General features: G+C 35.9%; 2 protein-coding genes across 7 annotated transcripts; both read right to left on the bottom strand.

The window, feature by feature from the left end:
• Positions 1-923: 923 nt before the first annotated feature.
• On the bottom strand, positions 924-5891 carry gra (granulito). Of its 6 annotated transcripts, none has more exons than XM_084435295.1 (8): positions 5794-5891; positions 5052-5169; positions 3870-3940; positions 3707-3735; positions 3465-3570; positions 2308-2417; positions 2104-2174; positions 937-1975 (listed from the first exon to the last, which is right to left on the bottom strand). In XM_084435295.1, exons 2-8 carry the CDS (start codon positions 5105-5107, stop codon positions 1966-1968), a joined length of 453 nt encoding a protein of 150 aa, XP_084291421.1. In that variant the 5' UTR covers positions 5108-5169; positions 5794-5891; the 3' UTR covers positions 937-1965. The 6 variants fall into 6 exon arrangements, 5 of the variants coding, with proteins under 5 accessions (XP_084291423.1, XP_084291421.1, XP_084291422.1 ...); XR_014630217.1 differs by lacking the exon at positions 5794-5891 and having other exon boundaries at positions 940-1796; positions 1878-1975; positions 3870-3937; positions 5052-5208; XM_084435297.1 differs by lacking the exon at positions 5794-5891 and having other exon boundaries at positions 924-1975; positions 3870-3937; positions 5052-5205.
• Positions 5892-8459: 2568 nt separating this feature from the next.
• rbm12bb (RNA binding motif protein 12Bb) lies at positions 8460-13187 on the bottom strand. Its single transcript, XM_084386107.1, has 2 exons — positions 12988-13187; positions 8460-10821 (listed from the first exon to the last, which is right to left on the bottom strand). The coding sequence occupies exon 2, from the start codon at positions 10797-10799 to the stop codon at positions 8904-8906; it is 1896 nt and encodes a 631-aa protein (XP_084242233.1). The 5' UTR covers positions 10800-10821; positions 12988-13187; the 3' UTR covers positions 8460-8903.
• Between the last annotated feature and the right edge of the window lie 3315 nt (positions 13188-16502).

Below are 16502 nucleotides of genomic sequence, written 5' to 3'. Positions count from 1 at the left end.
ATTATAATTTGTATTGTTTTAATTAATTTTGAACAACAGCTTTTGTTTGATATCAATGCAATAAAATGTGTACATTTATTTTTAATGCTTTTGAAAGAAGTCTCATATGCTCATCAAGCCTCCATTTATTTGATCAAAATACAGAAAAAAAAGAAAGAAATACTGTGAAATATTACAATTTAAAATAATGGTTTTCTATTTTAATATACTTTGAAATATAATTGATTTCTGTAATGCAAAGCTGAATTTTCAGCATCATTAAATGAGTCTTCACGATCCTTCAGAAATCATTCTAATATGCTGATTTTATTATAACCTGTGATACTTCGTTCAATTGGTATTCTTTAATGAATAAAAAGTAAAAAAAAAAAAAAAAAAATTAGTATTTATTTAGAAGAGAAACCTTTTGTAACTATACACTACCATTCAAAAGTTTGAGGTCAGTTAATTTTATATTAGAATATTAATATTTTTATATTAATATTTTTTAAAGAAATTAAAACTTTTATTTAGCAAGGATGTGTTCAATTGAAAAAAAAAATGTTAGTAAAGATTTCTATTTTTAATAAATGCTGTTCTTTTTTCATTTTTATTCACAGGGTTATCACAGGTTCCAAAAAATATTAAGCAGCATCATATTACAATATATTATATTTTAAAGTATATTACAATAGAAAACAATTATTTAAAATTGTAATAATATTTGGCAATATTAAAAAAAATCTGTATTTTTGATCAAATAAATGCAGGCTTGATGAGAATAATCATATATATATCAATAATCAATAATAATAAATATTGATGAGACTTCTTTCAAAAACAAATTTTTTTTTTTTAAGTATATATTATATATAGTAATATATATTATATATTACACACACACACACACACTGTATATATAAAATGCAAGAAATTCAATAAAACAAAAAAGCAGAACAGCAACTAAAACATGTTCTTTTATTGAATGTAAAGAATTTAGCGGAAATAAATCCAATCTCAATCTCAAATCCAATTTCAAGTTAAGACAATGAGTTAACATATTACAGTGAGATACAAAAAAAAAAAAAATATTGCCTCTGCCCAGATGTGCAAATCATGGGGGGAAAATCCTTGCATAAGATCCGGAGTGGTTGATTATTTTACCATTTTTAGCAGCCTCTAATAAGACAATATGCTAATACTGAAAGGGCCACAGTACTGTAACAAACACTTATTCTGTGCTCTAATCCACTTTACAATAGTGTATTAAATACATTTCAAACATAGGCATATGTGAACAAAAGAGATCTATTTTCGAGTGTCATGCTTGCAAAGAAAAAAAATAACTTACTGTACCTTTAAAAAAAAAAAGAAGCTTATTATTACCCATCCACAGGCTCAATAATTGTCAAAAAATAGTGGCAGTTCTGTTTTGCTTGCCATAATGTTCAGTGTTAATACAATCAAGCAAAGTGAACAAATTCCCAATCTGACATACGAACTTGCTAGTCAAACAGGTGCACTTCACTTCAATCTTAAACACTTCAAGTCCAAATATCCACAATAATTAAAAATTTCACACAGCAGATCATGAAACTAGACTAGTAACACAACCTATATTAGCCAAGGATCAAAAGCCTGAGTTCGACATCACCACCGTCAGATAAGGTAAAATGAAAGACTATGGTCAAGAAAGGAAAAAGAGTGAGTTTAATACAAATTAGGATGTGGAATCTTTTGCAAGGATCAAGGCATCAGTCCTGTTAGTATCATTTAACACTGTACTGTGGACTGGTCAGGAACAAGCATTGCAACACCTACATAGAATACAAATGTGTTCAAGAATTCAAGGACAGTATTTTTTTTTTTTTTCTTTACAAAACCTCAGTGGTTTTTACCTTTCATAACAATGAATTTTTTTTTAACACTTTCCACTTTGGCCCCCATGCACTGCAGTTTTGTATAAAAAGACTAAGAAATTCCACATTAGGCAGCCCTGTGTAAAGAAATGTAAATAGATAAACTGTTAATCATCCCCTAAGTGAAACCGTCAATATGCAACACACAAAATACTAATTTCAACTCTTGCATTGGTTGTGATATTAGTTTGATGAATGCACTTACATGTCCTCGTCGTTGCTGTTGTTGTTGTTATTGTAGTTGGTGTAGAAGTATCTGGGCACGGCATTGGTTCTCTAGATTGGGTGAAAAGATGATAATCGGAAGTTGTGCTGTGCATTTTCATTATCACACATACCTATAAAACCATCTTCTGACAAATAAGTGCTTAAAAAAATCTAAATCAAATCAAATCTGTGGATAACTCACTCCATTCTCCAAAACGATTGGATGTTCTGGTAAAAACTCAGGTTTCTTCTTAGCCATTGGACAACTTGCCATCTTGATGAGGAAGTCCCGAGTGTAGCAAATTCTTTCGGCTACAGTAAAACAATTATTTAAAAAAGTATTATAAGGGCTACTTTAGTAAAATGAAAAATATTTTACCTGTACTCTACATTATCATCCCACTGTTTTATTCTAATTCCAGATATAGTCATCTCCCTAATTGGATACTTCTATAAAGTTTAAACACTCTTAAAAATAAAGGCTCCAAAAGGCTTTTGCACTAGAGGAACGGTTTCATGGTTCTTATAACTATTGGCAGAAGTACCAGCTTTTTGGTTTGTTCACCCTGTAGGAACTGGGAACAATGTAAGTTATAGGAACGCCTTTCAAGTGGTACTCGCTGCAGAGTCAAATGACATCCAGCTCCACCTCTCTGGACGTCTAATGTGGTGGAGGGATAGAGTTGTGAATAGGATTAGAGTGTGGTTGGATATTCTAGCTCCACTCATTAGACCCAAATTACATTCGCTCCTCTTCGCTGGACGTCTAGCGAAGGGAAGCTAGACGTAAGGCCCATTGAACTCAATTAGATCCTACTTCAGAGTAGGGTTCGTCCAGGCAAAATAGGAATTTCCAGTGTACGCTGATTGGCCAAACGCATGCCATACAAAACACTGGCATCTGCCATTTTTAAAAAGACGTGTAAACACACAGTTTACATATACTTACTTCACAAACTAACTCCAAGAACATGGAAAACAGTGACAGATGGACTGAAGCCAAAGTCCAGGTACTCCTCAACCTTTACACTAGTTGTACAATACCGCACTTAAATGACGTCGTTGTCCGCCGGTTTACATCATTTCAGATTTCCAACTGGCAGTGCAAATGCAACAAGGAAAATGGCCCCAGGAGAATATTTAGCTCTCTGCCCTGCTCTGGTGGATAGGTCCTATAACTACCCAGTGCGAAAACCCCAGATGCCATATAAGAACCATTCTTTCATTAAATGGTTCTTAAAATAGTGTGAAGTATATTTTAAATGATCTAAAGAACCTTTTCTGCTATAAAGAATTTTCTGTGCAATTGAAAGGCTCCATAGATTTTTTCCATTGGACTATAAATACCAAATAGAGCACCTTTATTTTGAAGAGCGCACTGAGGTGGACACATGTCTTTCTTCTTTGGTTGAGGACTTTGAAGATGCAGGATTTCATAGAAATGCTCCACTTTAATAATGTTGTCCTGTAAACAGTAAAAACAGTTACCTGACAGAATGCACTCTTTCAGAGAAATTAGGTAAGAAAAAGAAGAGGCCAGCAGCTACAATTAAAATCCAAAACTTGACAATATTGTCTTAGGACAATAAAATTGGACTTACTGGCGTAATCTCAGCACAGCTTTGAGGCACTATAAGTGAGATATCCAAAGAAGCATACAAACACACACAGAAAAAAATACATAAGAAATCAAAATTGGCATCAAATGAAACAGTGACACAGTGTTTTGCATTTTTAAGAATCAAACTTAGTGAGAACATTCACATTTTGAACCTTGACGGCGTAGTGGTCTTGCTGGTTCCAGATGTTTTACAATCCTCTTGTCCATTCTTCTGCTTAAGGACAAACATTTCAGCATATTAATGTGTGACAAACATTCATGAAGTAATAAATGCATGTCATTTGCATTTTCATCAATTTCCACTAACAAGTAAATTCTGGGCAATTTCCGACTCCACATGGATGGACGAGATCAACTAGAATCAGCCACAAATTTTTCTTTTCAAATTATTCTGTCTAAAAGCCATAACATTATAGTATTAAAGTTCAGAATGTTTACTCAAGTACTCAAATGTCAGTTTTCTTACCACAAAGACCCCTTCCCCTACTTTTAAGGATCAAGTCTGAGTAAAACTGGAATTTAAGCTCATAAATAGGTTTATATGACTTTATCAGAATATCCTTTTCATGCCCTTGTGAAGTCAATTAGATCGGTTAACATGCTATTTGGATTACAATCATTTATTGTTTAGGCTAGCCTATTTAAATGCAATTTTCAAGATGCCCATAAAGGGCATATTTTAGTTTAAGTAAATATTGGTTATTTGTAGATCACCAATAGCTGTTTTCTGGGCTTCTGTTATCACGGTTTAACTGGGTATTATCCTGATTCACACTCAGACAAATAACCTGTCCAGTGCATTACAACTGAGGCAAATGGTCACCAATCTAGAGCAAGGTGGTGCATTCAGATTTGTTGCTGCATTTTTAGTAATGCAAATACAAAACCACCTGGAAAAGTTATGATGATAAATTAGTCTACATATTGAGTAGATAAGCTACCAAACGCAAATCCACACCTTTAATATTTTATTCAGCTTTAATTCAGTAATATTTCACACGACGCATAAGTCATGAAAAAATACTTTTTGAAAACCATCGAAGTGTCCTGCAGAACTGTAAAAACTAGAACGGCGCATACCATTGTTAAATAAAACCGACATACGTGTAAAATATTAAAAAATAAAGGTGGCGTGAACTTTATCATCTGACTCGATCGGCATCAACGGTGCTGCTAGCTGCTAGCCACCATGACTGCGAACTTTTCCCTTGATAATCACATTTTTTTCTCTCCACATAACATCTTTACGATAGACAAAAATGTAAAAGAATGTCACAACACAATCAGTCTAAAATAAACGAGTAAATATAATATTGGCAACTTACATGTTGTTCTCACTGTAGCGTCCAGCCTCAGTCACCGCGCTGTCTATCTCTGTCATTTCCAAACAAATTCATTCCGCCTGCCTGAGCTCGTGACTCCATCTGTGCGTTCATTATCACTCTGAACTCACCCAACATCACATACAGAAAATAATAATAATAATAATAATAATAATAATAATAATAATAATAAATAATTACTGTGCTTATCCACATCTTTGATTGTCAGCAAGTTTTGCAAAAAAAAAGAAAGAAAAAGATTCAAGGTCGTCCCAAAAAAAAACAATTATGATATGCAATTATTCATCAAATTTATCTAGTACACCCACTGATATAGTTATAAATTAATCCTCGCGGAAAGGTTTTGAGTTATGATTGGTCATGAGGTTTATAAGCATTCACTAAGCATTCAGGCAGGTAAACTGTCCAGAAGGCAAGTTCTTCATTGAACTAGTAGGCTACCTGATTCTTGGTCTGGTGAACTTGTGAACTCTGGTAAGAGGCCAAAAACACTGGTTCCATGGTCTGTTGTTCAAGTCAGTTTGTTTAGTTGCAAGCCCAAGGCTTTGACTGCTAACCTGCTGAAAAAACTTTTCAAACTAGTTTTGAGAAACAAAGGCTTATTGTTCCCCCTTTTCACCTGTGCACCAACTTCTCACCCAGACCTTTGCTTTAGGTTTACTTGACTATGCACAAAACCTTTGCACTGGCCATTGTGACCCAATAGTATGACCTCAATACCAACCTGTTGCTTGTGCACTTGTTTCCTGCAACTCTTCTGTCAATACCTGACAATAGAAATCACAATGATGCACATAGGCCAACTAGCACAATTCTTTGTGTAAAATCTCTTGAGTTTAACTCCTACAATTTATGCCTTTTTGGTTGCATCCTACATGACAATATGACCATTGTCTTTAGTGTATTGTATGATTTTTGCACCCTTTTCACACATGGTGTCCCAAACTCTTACTTCAAAATTATTATTAACCATCTACAGGATTTGCATTACTTTCTTACTTTCCTTTTTTAAGGATAAGGCCCACTTCTACCATAGCAGTGTTTTTTTTTTTTTTTTTTTTTTTTTTTGTGCTGCAGTTCCCTCTAGTGGCCTCTTCTTTTTCAGTAGATTATATGAGTATGAAAAGCCGTTGTGGGTTGTATTTGACTGTTTGCTGTTAAAATTGCTGTCAACTGCGGTTTGAATTAATGAAAAAATGGCCCCATGACAATGAGCTACAGTTTGTAAAGCAAAATGAAAAAAGCCTGAATGCTGATAAACAGTTTCACCATTTGTGAACAGCATGCTGTGAAAAAACTAAATGGAATATGCATAATTTATACAATCTACATATAAATAGGCACATACATATAATTCATTAAATACTGATTCAGTTGCTAATAGACAATTGATGTTGTGATGCTTAATGCTGCATGGTACGCCTACAGAAACCTAGTTATGTGCATTTTTAATTATTTCACATTATTAGTCACAGTAATAATGTGAAATAATGTGTGATGTATGGCATTAAAACACATTTTATAGGCTGCATGCAAAAATCAGAACATTAGTGTTAATAAAAAATCCATGCAACTCAAATGCAAATAGTCCCTTTTTCTAAAAAATAAGGATATTCCTATAATAATGAATATAAATATATTCCTATATTTACATATTGCCCACTCACGAAACTTTGCACACGCGTCAGAAATGTAATGTTTCGCTATGAAACAGGAATTTGTTGTAACTCGGACATACAATGTCCGATCTGCCCTAAACTTCACATGTTTTATTAAAGTCTTGGCCTGAGGACAACAGGAAATGACACGTTTTACACTGTGATTAACTCCTTATAGAGATTTAACCAGTTCAGCATCATACATGGTCAGTCTAATCTTAAGGCCTTAGCGGTGGTAAATTGTGAAGATCTTGAGTTTTCGTTTAAGGGTGTGTCCGTGGCGGCCTGACAAATTCTGATGTTTCACCATGAAAGAGGAAGCTGTTGTAACTCAGGCATACGATGTCCGATCTGCCCCAAACTTCATTTGATAAGAGTCCTGTCCTGAACACATCTACATGCCAATATTCAGTTATAGTAATAGCGCCACCTGCTGGTGGCAGGAAGTGTGGCAAATACAAATGACTTTGACATAGTCCTCCTATATCTACATACTGCCCACTGTGCTGTTTTCCTAAAGGCGCCAGGTGGCGGTGGCACGGGTGCGAGGGCCCTTTTCATCGCTGCTTGCAGCTTTAATTTAAATTCCTTTTTCTTTTTTTCTAAAAATGTTCCTTAAATTTACTTCATCACATCAACAAATGTTGTGAGAAAACCTTTGAAACATGGAATAATAATAATAAATATATAATTATACATTATGTGGTTTAGCTGTTGCCACCAGATCTTTCCCTATCCACCTTAGTTTTTCACACAAAATTAAACTATTTCCTGTGAATCTTTGAGACTTCTGATTCATTAGCTACTGAACTAGAAGAATAACAAAGTGCCGTAAACGGTTAAACTATTTGCACTACAGTGTTTATATGATTAAGATTAGTTAAAATATGATGGCAAATACCAGTTTGCTGTATTGAGCACTGCAGCATAATGGACTTATTTTGTACAGCTAAAAGAACTGGAAGCAGCTGGCACCGGAAGCCTTGCACATTTCAAGGTAAAAATTGCCATGTCCGTGCTTGTGTAAATTTTTTTTTGATAGATCAGGGGTAGCCTGACCCCAACCCTTCTCCTGGAAGGCTATCATCCTGACCTGGCTAATCAAGGGCTGCATCCGAAATGACATGCTTCCAAACTACATGGTAGGCAAAAACAGTAGGCCTATGTGACGAGTAGTATGTCTGAATTCACAGGACTCTTACAAGAGTTGGCAAAAAGTACTTGGTCGACCTACTACTTCTGGCGAGATTCTGAAATGCACATACGATGGACACTTTACCTCATGAAGCCACTGGAGAGGATTTGTGAATGGCAGGGAAGGGATGCAACTAATGGTGATAGGTCATATGACAGTTAGGGTTACATTCATACTACACATTCAAAATAACTTTAAAAATTACTTGGTTACCCCTAATAGGAACATACTAAGAGAGCGAGCGCTTTCAGATGCAGTCTGTGTTCAGGATTACGTCTTGTTAATAAAAGTCAAGTGAGTTGGAGCAGGGTTAAAACTGAAATCTGCAGAAAGGTAGCCCTCCAGCTCCTGGGTTGACCACCCTTTCTAGACTATTATGTTGGTAATCAAGTAATTTTACAATTATAAGTATTCAGACTTAATGAAAATGCATATTATTATTACTGGATTGCAAATGAACCCATACCAACTGTGAACAATAAACCCACTGTGGACCACCGCAAGAAAAGAAAAGAAAAACACACACTTAGAAAGATATCAGAAGAACAAGCTGATGTCTTTAATAGCATTGAACACGAAATTACAGTTTTTATGGTTGTAGGAGAGAAATTCACAATCTCACAATGTTAAGAAGATTCTTTTAAATGCTTTTATCTGCAAACCACACATTACTGACATCTGTACAGTGAAATTCCATTAGATTATAAAAGTCATTACTCTTCCATTACTCTTTATTCTTTCAAAAGTCATTACTCTTTATTTAACAGCACAAATAATACTGAGTCTAGATACTTTCACTGACATGCATACAAATGCATCATTTCCGAATAGTCAAGATAAGGTATGAATCTAAATTAAAGCAATATTTAAAAAAAAAAGAAAAAGAAAACATGTCGGAAAATCACTGAAAATGCACATACAACTTAAAAGAGAAAGAAACAAAAGCACAAGTTTCATCAAAACTGTAGCCCAAAAGCATATCTAATCAAACACAATCTGAATCTTCCTGGTGCCAATTGGTCTTCCATTCAATTCTTGAAGAGCAGTGAGCGCCTCCCTGTAGGATTCGAACACTACGGTTGCAGCACGCCTGGGAGCTCCATTTCTGTCATACTGCAATGAAGCAGATCCTGGAATCAATCTGTATCCATAGAAGAAATCATAAATCTCATCGATCCTTATCTGAGAGGGTAGATTGAGCAATTTAACACCAGTCGGACCATCAAGTTGTTGGTCAGGTGATCCATAACGTTGACCTCCATTACCATCCAGTCCGGGCCCAAATGCATTATTGCGGCCAAAATTAGGCTCAAAGCGATCATGACCTCCATAATCCTGGCGCAAATTAGGCTGCATCTCACAATCATCTCGAGGCATCTGGGTGTTCGAAAAACGAGGACCATCATTCAAAATTTCATTCCTTTCTTGTGGGCTAACCGTCAACTGCTCGTTCACACCAAAATTCTGCATCTGGGCCATCGTTATGCACTTAAGCATGACCTCGGATCCAAGAAACCTCTGTCCGTTTAGGGACTGTGCCGTCATGGCTTCCTTCTCAGACTGGAAGATCACCAACGCCTCACCGAGCCCAGCTCCTCTTTCGTCATGCAATAAGACAACCCTATCCTCTGAAAGTGGAAATCCATGAAAGAAGTCCATGATCTCCACCTTGCGAACATCAAACGGGAGATTGCGTACGTAGACACACCTCAACTGAGAGTCAGGAGTGTTTCGTTGAGGCAGGGGCACTTCAGCTGATCGTCTCGACCCTTTTACCTCATCTCTCTCGTCAATGGACGATTCCAACAAGGTGACCATTTTCTCCTTGGAGATGGGTGACACGTACACTACCTTATGCAGCAACAATTCCTTATTATGAGCCAAGCCAGCACAATAGTCTGTGAGATTTCTAAACACCACAACAGCCGATTTGGTCTTATCGTCCTTTTTTTGGGCAAAGATAATAATCTGGTCATCCTTCAAAGTAACCGGATGAAGAAACATCCTAAAATCCCTCTTTTCAACCGCATGAGGCAAGTTCTCAAACATGACGCAGTATTCTTCGTGAGGGGGCGAGCGTGATCTAGACCTGAAGGAAACGGGAGATCGAGATCTCGTTCGCTCTAAGGACGGTCTTTTCCGGATGTCCTGTCTAGGGACACCTCCTGCTGCCAGCCACTGCTCCTCGGAGCATCTTGATAGTTGTATATACCGCGCCCCCATGTATAGTCGATCCCTTTTCAGACCTTCGATTACATCCTCTTTGGAAGCCAAGCGCACAATACTTTGTCCATTGAACGTTCCTCGGGGGTTTCTCAAAAACAGAACATCTTCAATCTTTATCCCACTGAAAAATTTATGGACGTCGTCCTTTGTTGCAGAGAATGGCATCCCTGTCAATTTTAAGTAAAGATCCGCTCTCTCTGGCACTTCTGCTTCTCTCTGGTGTCGTATCTCACTGAATGAAGATGGAGAGGGCCTGTTCCTCGTGTCTTGATGATCCGGCCTTCGTACGTCTACTCTTATGTCTTTATTGAATGGCAGAGGACCTCGTTCAGCAGAAGGTCTTTTGACACCCTCCTTGTACATTCCCCTGCCTTTTAACTCAGACCTTCTAGTGCTTTCCTCGAGAACACTCTGCATTTCTGACTTGCTACTCAGGAGCAAGTTGACAGGAGAGCCCTTAATGCAGCCCCCTGAGCGCGCCATCGCTCGTCTCGCATCTTCATCAGATGCAAATATTATAAAAGCTTCCTCAAGCTCCCCACCAATTATATGAACCCCACCATCAGGGATTCTGAGCCCAGTGAAGAAATTGCGAATGTCCTCAGAACCAGCCGTGATTCTGAGTCCCTGTAATCGGATGACCACAGCCATGATGGAGCACACACAACAGCACCTGCAGACAAAAGGGGTACATATAATAGCGTTATCGCTGACACAACCATTGCCTCCATGTAACAATATTCATAAGAAATCCCAACTATAATTTTCAAACCGAGGTTAAACCACAAAATTATGAGAAACAAACCTCTCACGGCCAATAAATATAGCTAACAACAATAACAGCCAGTTTCCAGCAAGTAATAACGTGCTTCTGATCCAGAAAAACAAGACAACGTGGATTAACAGGAAAGACTAGTTTTCCAACCTTTAACATCGTTCTTTCAGCTTCCGCATGCAAATGTGCAAGTAATATGAACTCCATTCACAAATACAGCTTATCAGCTGACCACACTATCAAGAGAGAAACATCATAAAAAGTGTATACAAGTAACAAGAAATTACAAATATCACTGCTAGCATCCATACATACACATATTGCAGATGCTTAACTGTAAAATACTTTGTCCTTTTAAATTCTGTTAGCTACCGTTTTATATATCCACAATTTCCAACAGAAACCGAACAACAACAATTGATTTCATCAACTCATTAAGAATTAAAATAACAAGGCACTTTACATGAAGCTCAACAGCCACTTACAAACTGCAAAGCCATCAAACCAAATAACAAAACAACAGCCCAATACATCGCACACACAATTCCACTTCACTTGTGTGCAAACTGTGAATTATAAATGCTTTTAAATCAGTGGTTCTCAAGCAGGGGCCTCAGCAAAGAGGACATAGATTATTTATCATGCCATAAGAACGAGGAAAAAAAGAGGGGAACAAGATCGGCAAAGGACCACGAGCTAAAAAAAAAGAAAAAAGTTTGACTCAGGGATGCACCGAAATTTCGGCCATGGAAAATTATCGGCTGAAAATGGCTTTTTTTCGGCCGGTTTTTGGCCGAAAGGTAAAAAATAAATATGATAAATATGATTATGTTGCATAGAACTGGATAAAGAATACATTGATATTAAATAAATATATTTTCAGTCCAATTTTAGACTAACTGTTTTAAATAAAAGTGTGATTATTTATTTTATTGGCTTGCATTTTTTTATTATTCAGTATCATTAAAATTGTTGAATTTTATTAAAAAGTATTATATTAATAAAATTATCCCCCCAAAAAAGCTCATTTAAAATAATAAATAAATATTTTTTAAAAAGCATTCATGTGCATCCAGAACTTTCATCACAGAATTTTCTTTTCGGTGCATCCCTAGATTTAAGTCATTACAGCAGAATAATTTAAAGAAATATCAGCCTACACTGTTTTGCGTAATGGGTAGAAATGTTCTTTTCTTTTGGGGTAGAAAAGAGTGAGAACTACTGTTTTAAATGCGAACTATGAGATTAAGAAATGCAATACCCTCCAGCAAACTTGCCATTTTATTGCCAATAAAACACACACAGCTCACACCACATTTACATCTTAAGTATCCAGGAAAAATAATTTTCTACAAACTTCTCTATTAGAAAAAAGTCCATTTAAGACTGTCAATTCCCGATGTCACAGAGCCCATCCACTAGGAACAGTAAACAAGTCCTATTTTCAGTTGCAATACTCTTCAGAAAAAAAAAGAAAAGAAAGAGGTATTTGTACAACTCGAATTCACAACCAAGTTTCCCATTTCGCTGCACTTCTTCATGTAACCAATACAAGACTGAGGGCGCATTTTCACACACACAAAAACCAGTGTCTGTACATGGCTTCCGCTTTCTCCTCCGGTAAAAAAAAATAAAAAAAATCCGTGGTGCATAAAATCCCCTCTTTAAATTCAAACGATTTTATAACACTGGCCGCAATTAAAAACTTATTTTCGACAAGTAGACCTCTGTAGTATCCCTCGTGCTTTCTATTTGTGTTGAACCGCGAGCTCTGTGCTTTCAGAATCAAACCTGCGCCGAATCAAACAGCTAGCATTCACGAGCGTCGTCGAATACAGCCGAACCAACCAACCCAACTGTTTTAATAAGCACAATAGGCTACACGTTTATACACAATGACGAACACTCGGCAACAAACATATGACATAAAGAGCAACGTCAATTCCGTTATAACAAAAAAACATTGGTGTAAACAAAGAGTGCAGCAGCTGTCTTCCGTAGTATCGGGCAATGCTAAACGTGAGAGGCCCAGAATGTGAAGCGCACAATATTAATCAAACTTACACAAAACAAAGATATCAATCCTTTCCAAATATAAAGGAATGCGAAACTAATGCCGATCTGCGGTGTCGTATATCCGATTCCAACCGTGACTAAACAACAATTTCGTTGTTTGTGATATCTGACGCAAGGACGAACCGAAAGAAACTAGAGCATCCGCATCTCCTCCAACGCCATCTGTAAAACTACGGAAACCGGGAGGCGCTGAACACAAAAACTCAACCGAGAAACATAGACGAGACACAATAGACGCCAGTCTGATCATTCTAGAAAATCTCCTATAGCTTCAACGACCCATTTCCTATGAATAAATGATACCACTCAAAAGCTGTATACAAAATTGCGCACTACAAATATATTATTTATTGAACGTTCTATTTATAAAATGTATATTTAATGGCTATAAAGTGTAATGTGGTGTAACAACCATCAAGTAAAATTAGGCCTATTTCATCTTGAATACCAGTGTATACAACTTCATATTTACAGATAAGTTCAAACTGTATTTGAAACATATTTCTCCATACACCTGATAAAAATAAAAAAAATAAAAAATGACCTTGACTTTTTAAAAATAAATAATGAAACATTATGCCAAATTCTATGCTTACATATACTTAGCCTACGATTATTTAATTTTCTTTTCTTTTTTAATTTCTGACAGTTACACAACCTAGAAATTTTCACTAGCTTATATTATATTATCAACTATTATAATAAACTATATTAATATTACACATGTAAAAAAATATGCTTTGATGACAATGGAAATTCTCTTTTTAGGGACATAAGTTTACACAGATTCTGTGGGTTCCTGCTGCCATAACCATGTCTTGAACATGGGGGATAGTGGTGACCTGTGACATATTATGTGGAATATCAATTTTTTTGTGTGTGCATGTTTGTTAATGAGGGATTTGTGTGCACATTGTTTTAGATTTATGGAGTAAACATATATATATTTAATTTTGAAGTTAAAAGAACAAAGTAGACCTTTGCGGTAATATGGGCTAGTGGTGGTGATTGATTCCATCTAAATATGGGCTGTATTTAAGTCATAGAATAAATGTAAATTTCAGATGAATCTCTTTTACAGCTGGGATTTGGCTTTGTCTGTTTTGGTCAATTGTTCAACTAAATGTCAAACCACAATTTTAAATAGAATAGTTGATTCAGTATTTTATATTTACATTTTATATTGATTCTGCAAAAGTTTGTCTTAGGAGGCCCTTTACACGACACCGTTTTCAACTTAAAAACGGAAAACATTTTATGCATTTTGACCGTTCATTTACACGATATTGGCGTTTTGGGGGCCTGAAAATGCAAACTGACAACATGAAAAGCAGGTTTCAAAGTGCAAGTTTTTGAAAAAGAATTTGTGACAACGGTGACGTCATGCACATCCGAATGCGTATTCGGTCTATAAGCCTAGTTTCTTTACAAAGTGACATCTCCAGGTACTGGCCTGGCAGCATAATACAGCGTTTTTAGTTATTTTCATGGAGAACAGGGTCAGGCCCCCCTTGTCTATAGTGGTTAAACGACCCTATACTTGTTTCACGGTTGGTACAACAACAAGCAAATAACGCCTGTAATCTAGAAATTTACAAACAACCTGATTTCAGAATAGTCCTCTGAGCAGATCCCTTTAACTGAGATAGGGCTACAACAAAGGTTTACTGATTCAGTGGTCCATTGAACACAATGATGCCCTCATTTTAACCTCTGTGAGGCTTTAGACATGATAAAGGGGTTGTGCTGGTTACCCTGGCCAGCTGCCAACACTGCCTAAAAAATCATACTGAGCCTGGTGCTGAGATACCATATTCACAAATAAATAAAATAATAGAAAATCAGGAAAAAGGTAGCATAGATAAAACACAGGAATTAAGTGAAAAAGAAAATACAGTAAATGAGTCAAAAAAGGTCTGTCATCAAGTTGGAGTTTTGAAGTGTTCTCACTGTGAACTCTCACTAAAGACAAACATACCAAACAAAATATGTTTAGACAGACATGGCCATTTGAAGATAACAACAAAACATCAGACCTGAAGAAAAGAGAAAATGTACAGAATTACAAACAATTCATCAAATGTGAGACTTTTGAAGACAAGACCTGCACAGTACAATATGGATTAGGCAGGGCTATTTCCACTACGAGGCTCCACCTGGAGCTGTCAGGAAACAGTTTCCTACTGGAAACTCATCACAAATTTCCTCATGAAGCTAAGAGCAATGACTGAACAGTGAGATAAAGCAGACAGAGACAACCAACACACTTTACATTATGTACTCTGATCAGCAAGGCTTGTGCATCGTCACCAAACTAAACACCATGTTATTACAAAATAATCATGCTACTGTTTTTTTATATATTTTAATCTTTTTATCAGGCCAAATATTTTTACATTTCAGCTGAAATTGGTAATGAAGTTACTAAGTAAAGACGATAGACTCTCAAGCTCTAAACACAAACTGTTAGCAAGTTAACCATGTTGTGAAATGAATAGACCACAGAAGAGATAGACATCAAAATGTTTAAGACATGCCTTTATTTGAAGAGCCAATGTCCATACCTGTGGCTTGAGATCTCTGCTAGTAATTCTGTGTGAGAATATCTGCCTTTAATTGTTTTATTAGTAACTAAACTAACTGAGTGAATTGTCGACCACAGAAAACATCAAACACAACAGCTATTGTGCAATTAGACATTTAGTTAAAAATTACCTACCAGTAGGTATCTGTGGCATCACTATGCAAATCATTTGACAATTTTTATACACTGAATGTCTTTTAAAATACGTTATATATAGTCTGAGTGCAATGATAAACCATACAGGTTTAACTTTAATTGGATTATTTTAAAGACTGGCAAAAATGACAAGGAATGGTTCAAAACGAGATCACTGGAAGGGCTATTCATAAAACCAGACACAATATATTATAAATGAAATATTTTATTAAGATACTGCTGAATACAACAGATGGAGAAATTCCTGGAAAATAATAGTTTGGAGAAAAGTCCGCATTTCCAAAGCTTTTATCTGCATCCATATAAACCACAAGCTGTTTAACATTGATTTCTTAAAACTAACAATTTATATTTCAGATATTTTCTATGCAAGCATTTTTTTATATTATTGTTTTTAGTATCTTATGTTACTAATACTTATTTTAATAACTAGTAGTGATCTAATAGTGACTGGTATTCAACTAGTCACTAGTATTATTCATATTATATATTAGAAATGGAAATAGTAACAAAGAAACAAGTACTAACAGTAATGAATGGTTTGGTAAGGCAAGATAAAGTGAAACAAGCATCAGCAACAACTGAAGCATTTACCAGTCTTAAGTGAATAATTGATATCTGGACCACAGTTAAAATATGGCAAAATTAGTTACTAGTAAAACTGAATAGTCATTTGCTATTATTTGGAAAGTGAGTAGTAGCAAAGTAATAAATGCAAGTATATTGATTAGATAACCTACTACTATTTATTACTTTGCTACAA

The sequence above is a fragment of the Rutilus rutilus genome (assembly GCF_951802725.1).
Source record: "Rutilus rutilus genome assembly, chromosome: 17".
NCBI lineage: Eukaryota > Metazoa > Chordata > Actinopteri > Cypriniformes > Leuciscidae > Rutilus > Rutilus rutilus.
Note: the sequence above shows the minus strand (reverse complement) of the source record. Positions and strands in the feature narration are given on the sequence as shown.

What these genes read in the sequence shown, in the direction of transcription:
- gra (XM_084435295.1), bottom strand. Translation starts at nt 5,107, where the DNA reads ATGACAGAGATAGACAGCGCGGTGACTGAGGCTGGACGCTACAGTGAG. An exon ending in CGCTACAGTGAGAACAACAT is followed by an intron (nt 3,941 to 5,051) that starts GTAAGTTGCCAA and finishes TTTGTCCTTAAG; the next exon opens with CAGAAGAATGGACAAGAGGA. An exon ending in CAATCGTTTTGGAGAATGGA is followed by an intron (nt 2,175 to 2,307) that starts GTGAGTTATCCA and finishes CACCCAATCTAG; the next exon opens with AGAACCAATGCCGTGCCCAG.
- rbm12bb (XM_084386107.1), bottom strand. Translation starts at nt 10,799, where the DNA reads ATGGCTGTGGTCATCCGATTACAGGGACTCAGAATCACGGCTGGTTCT.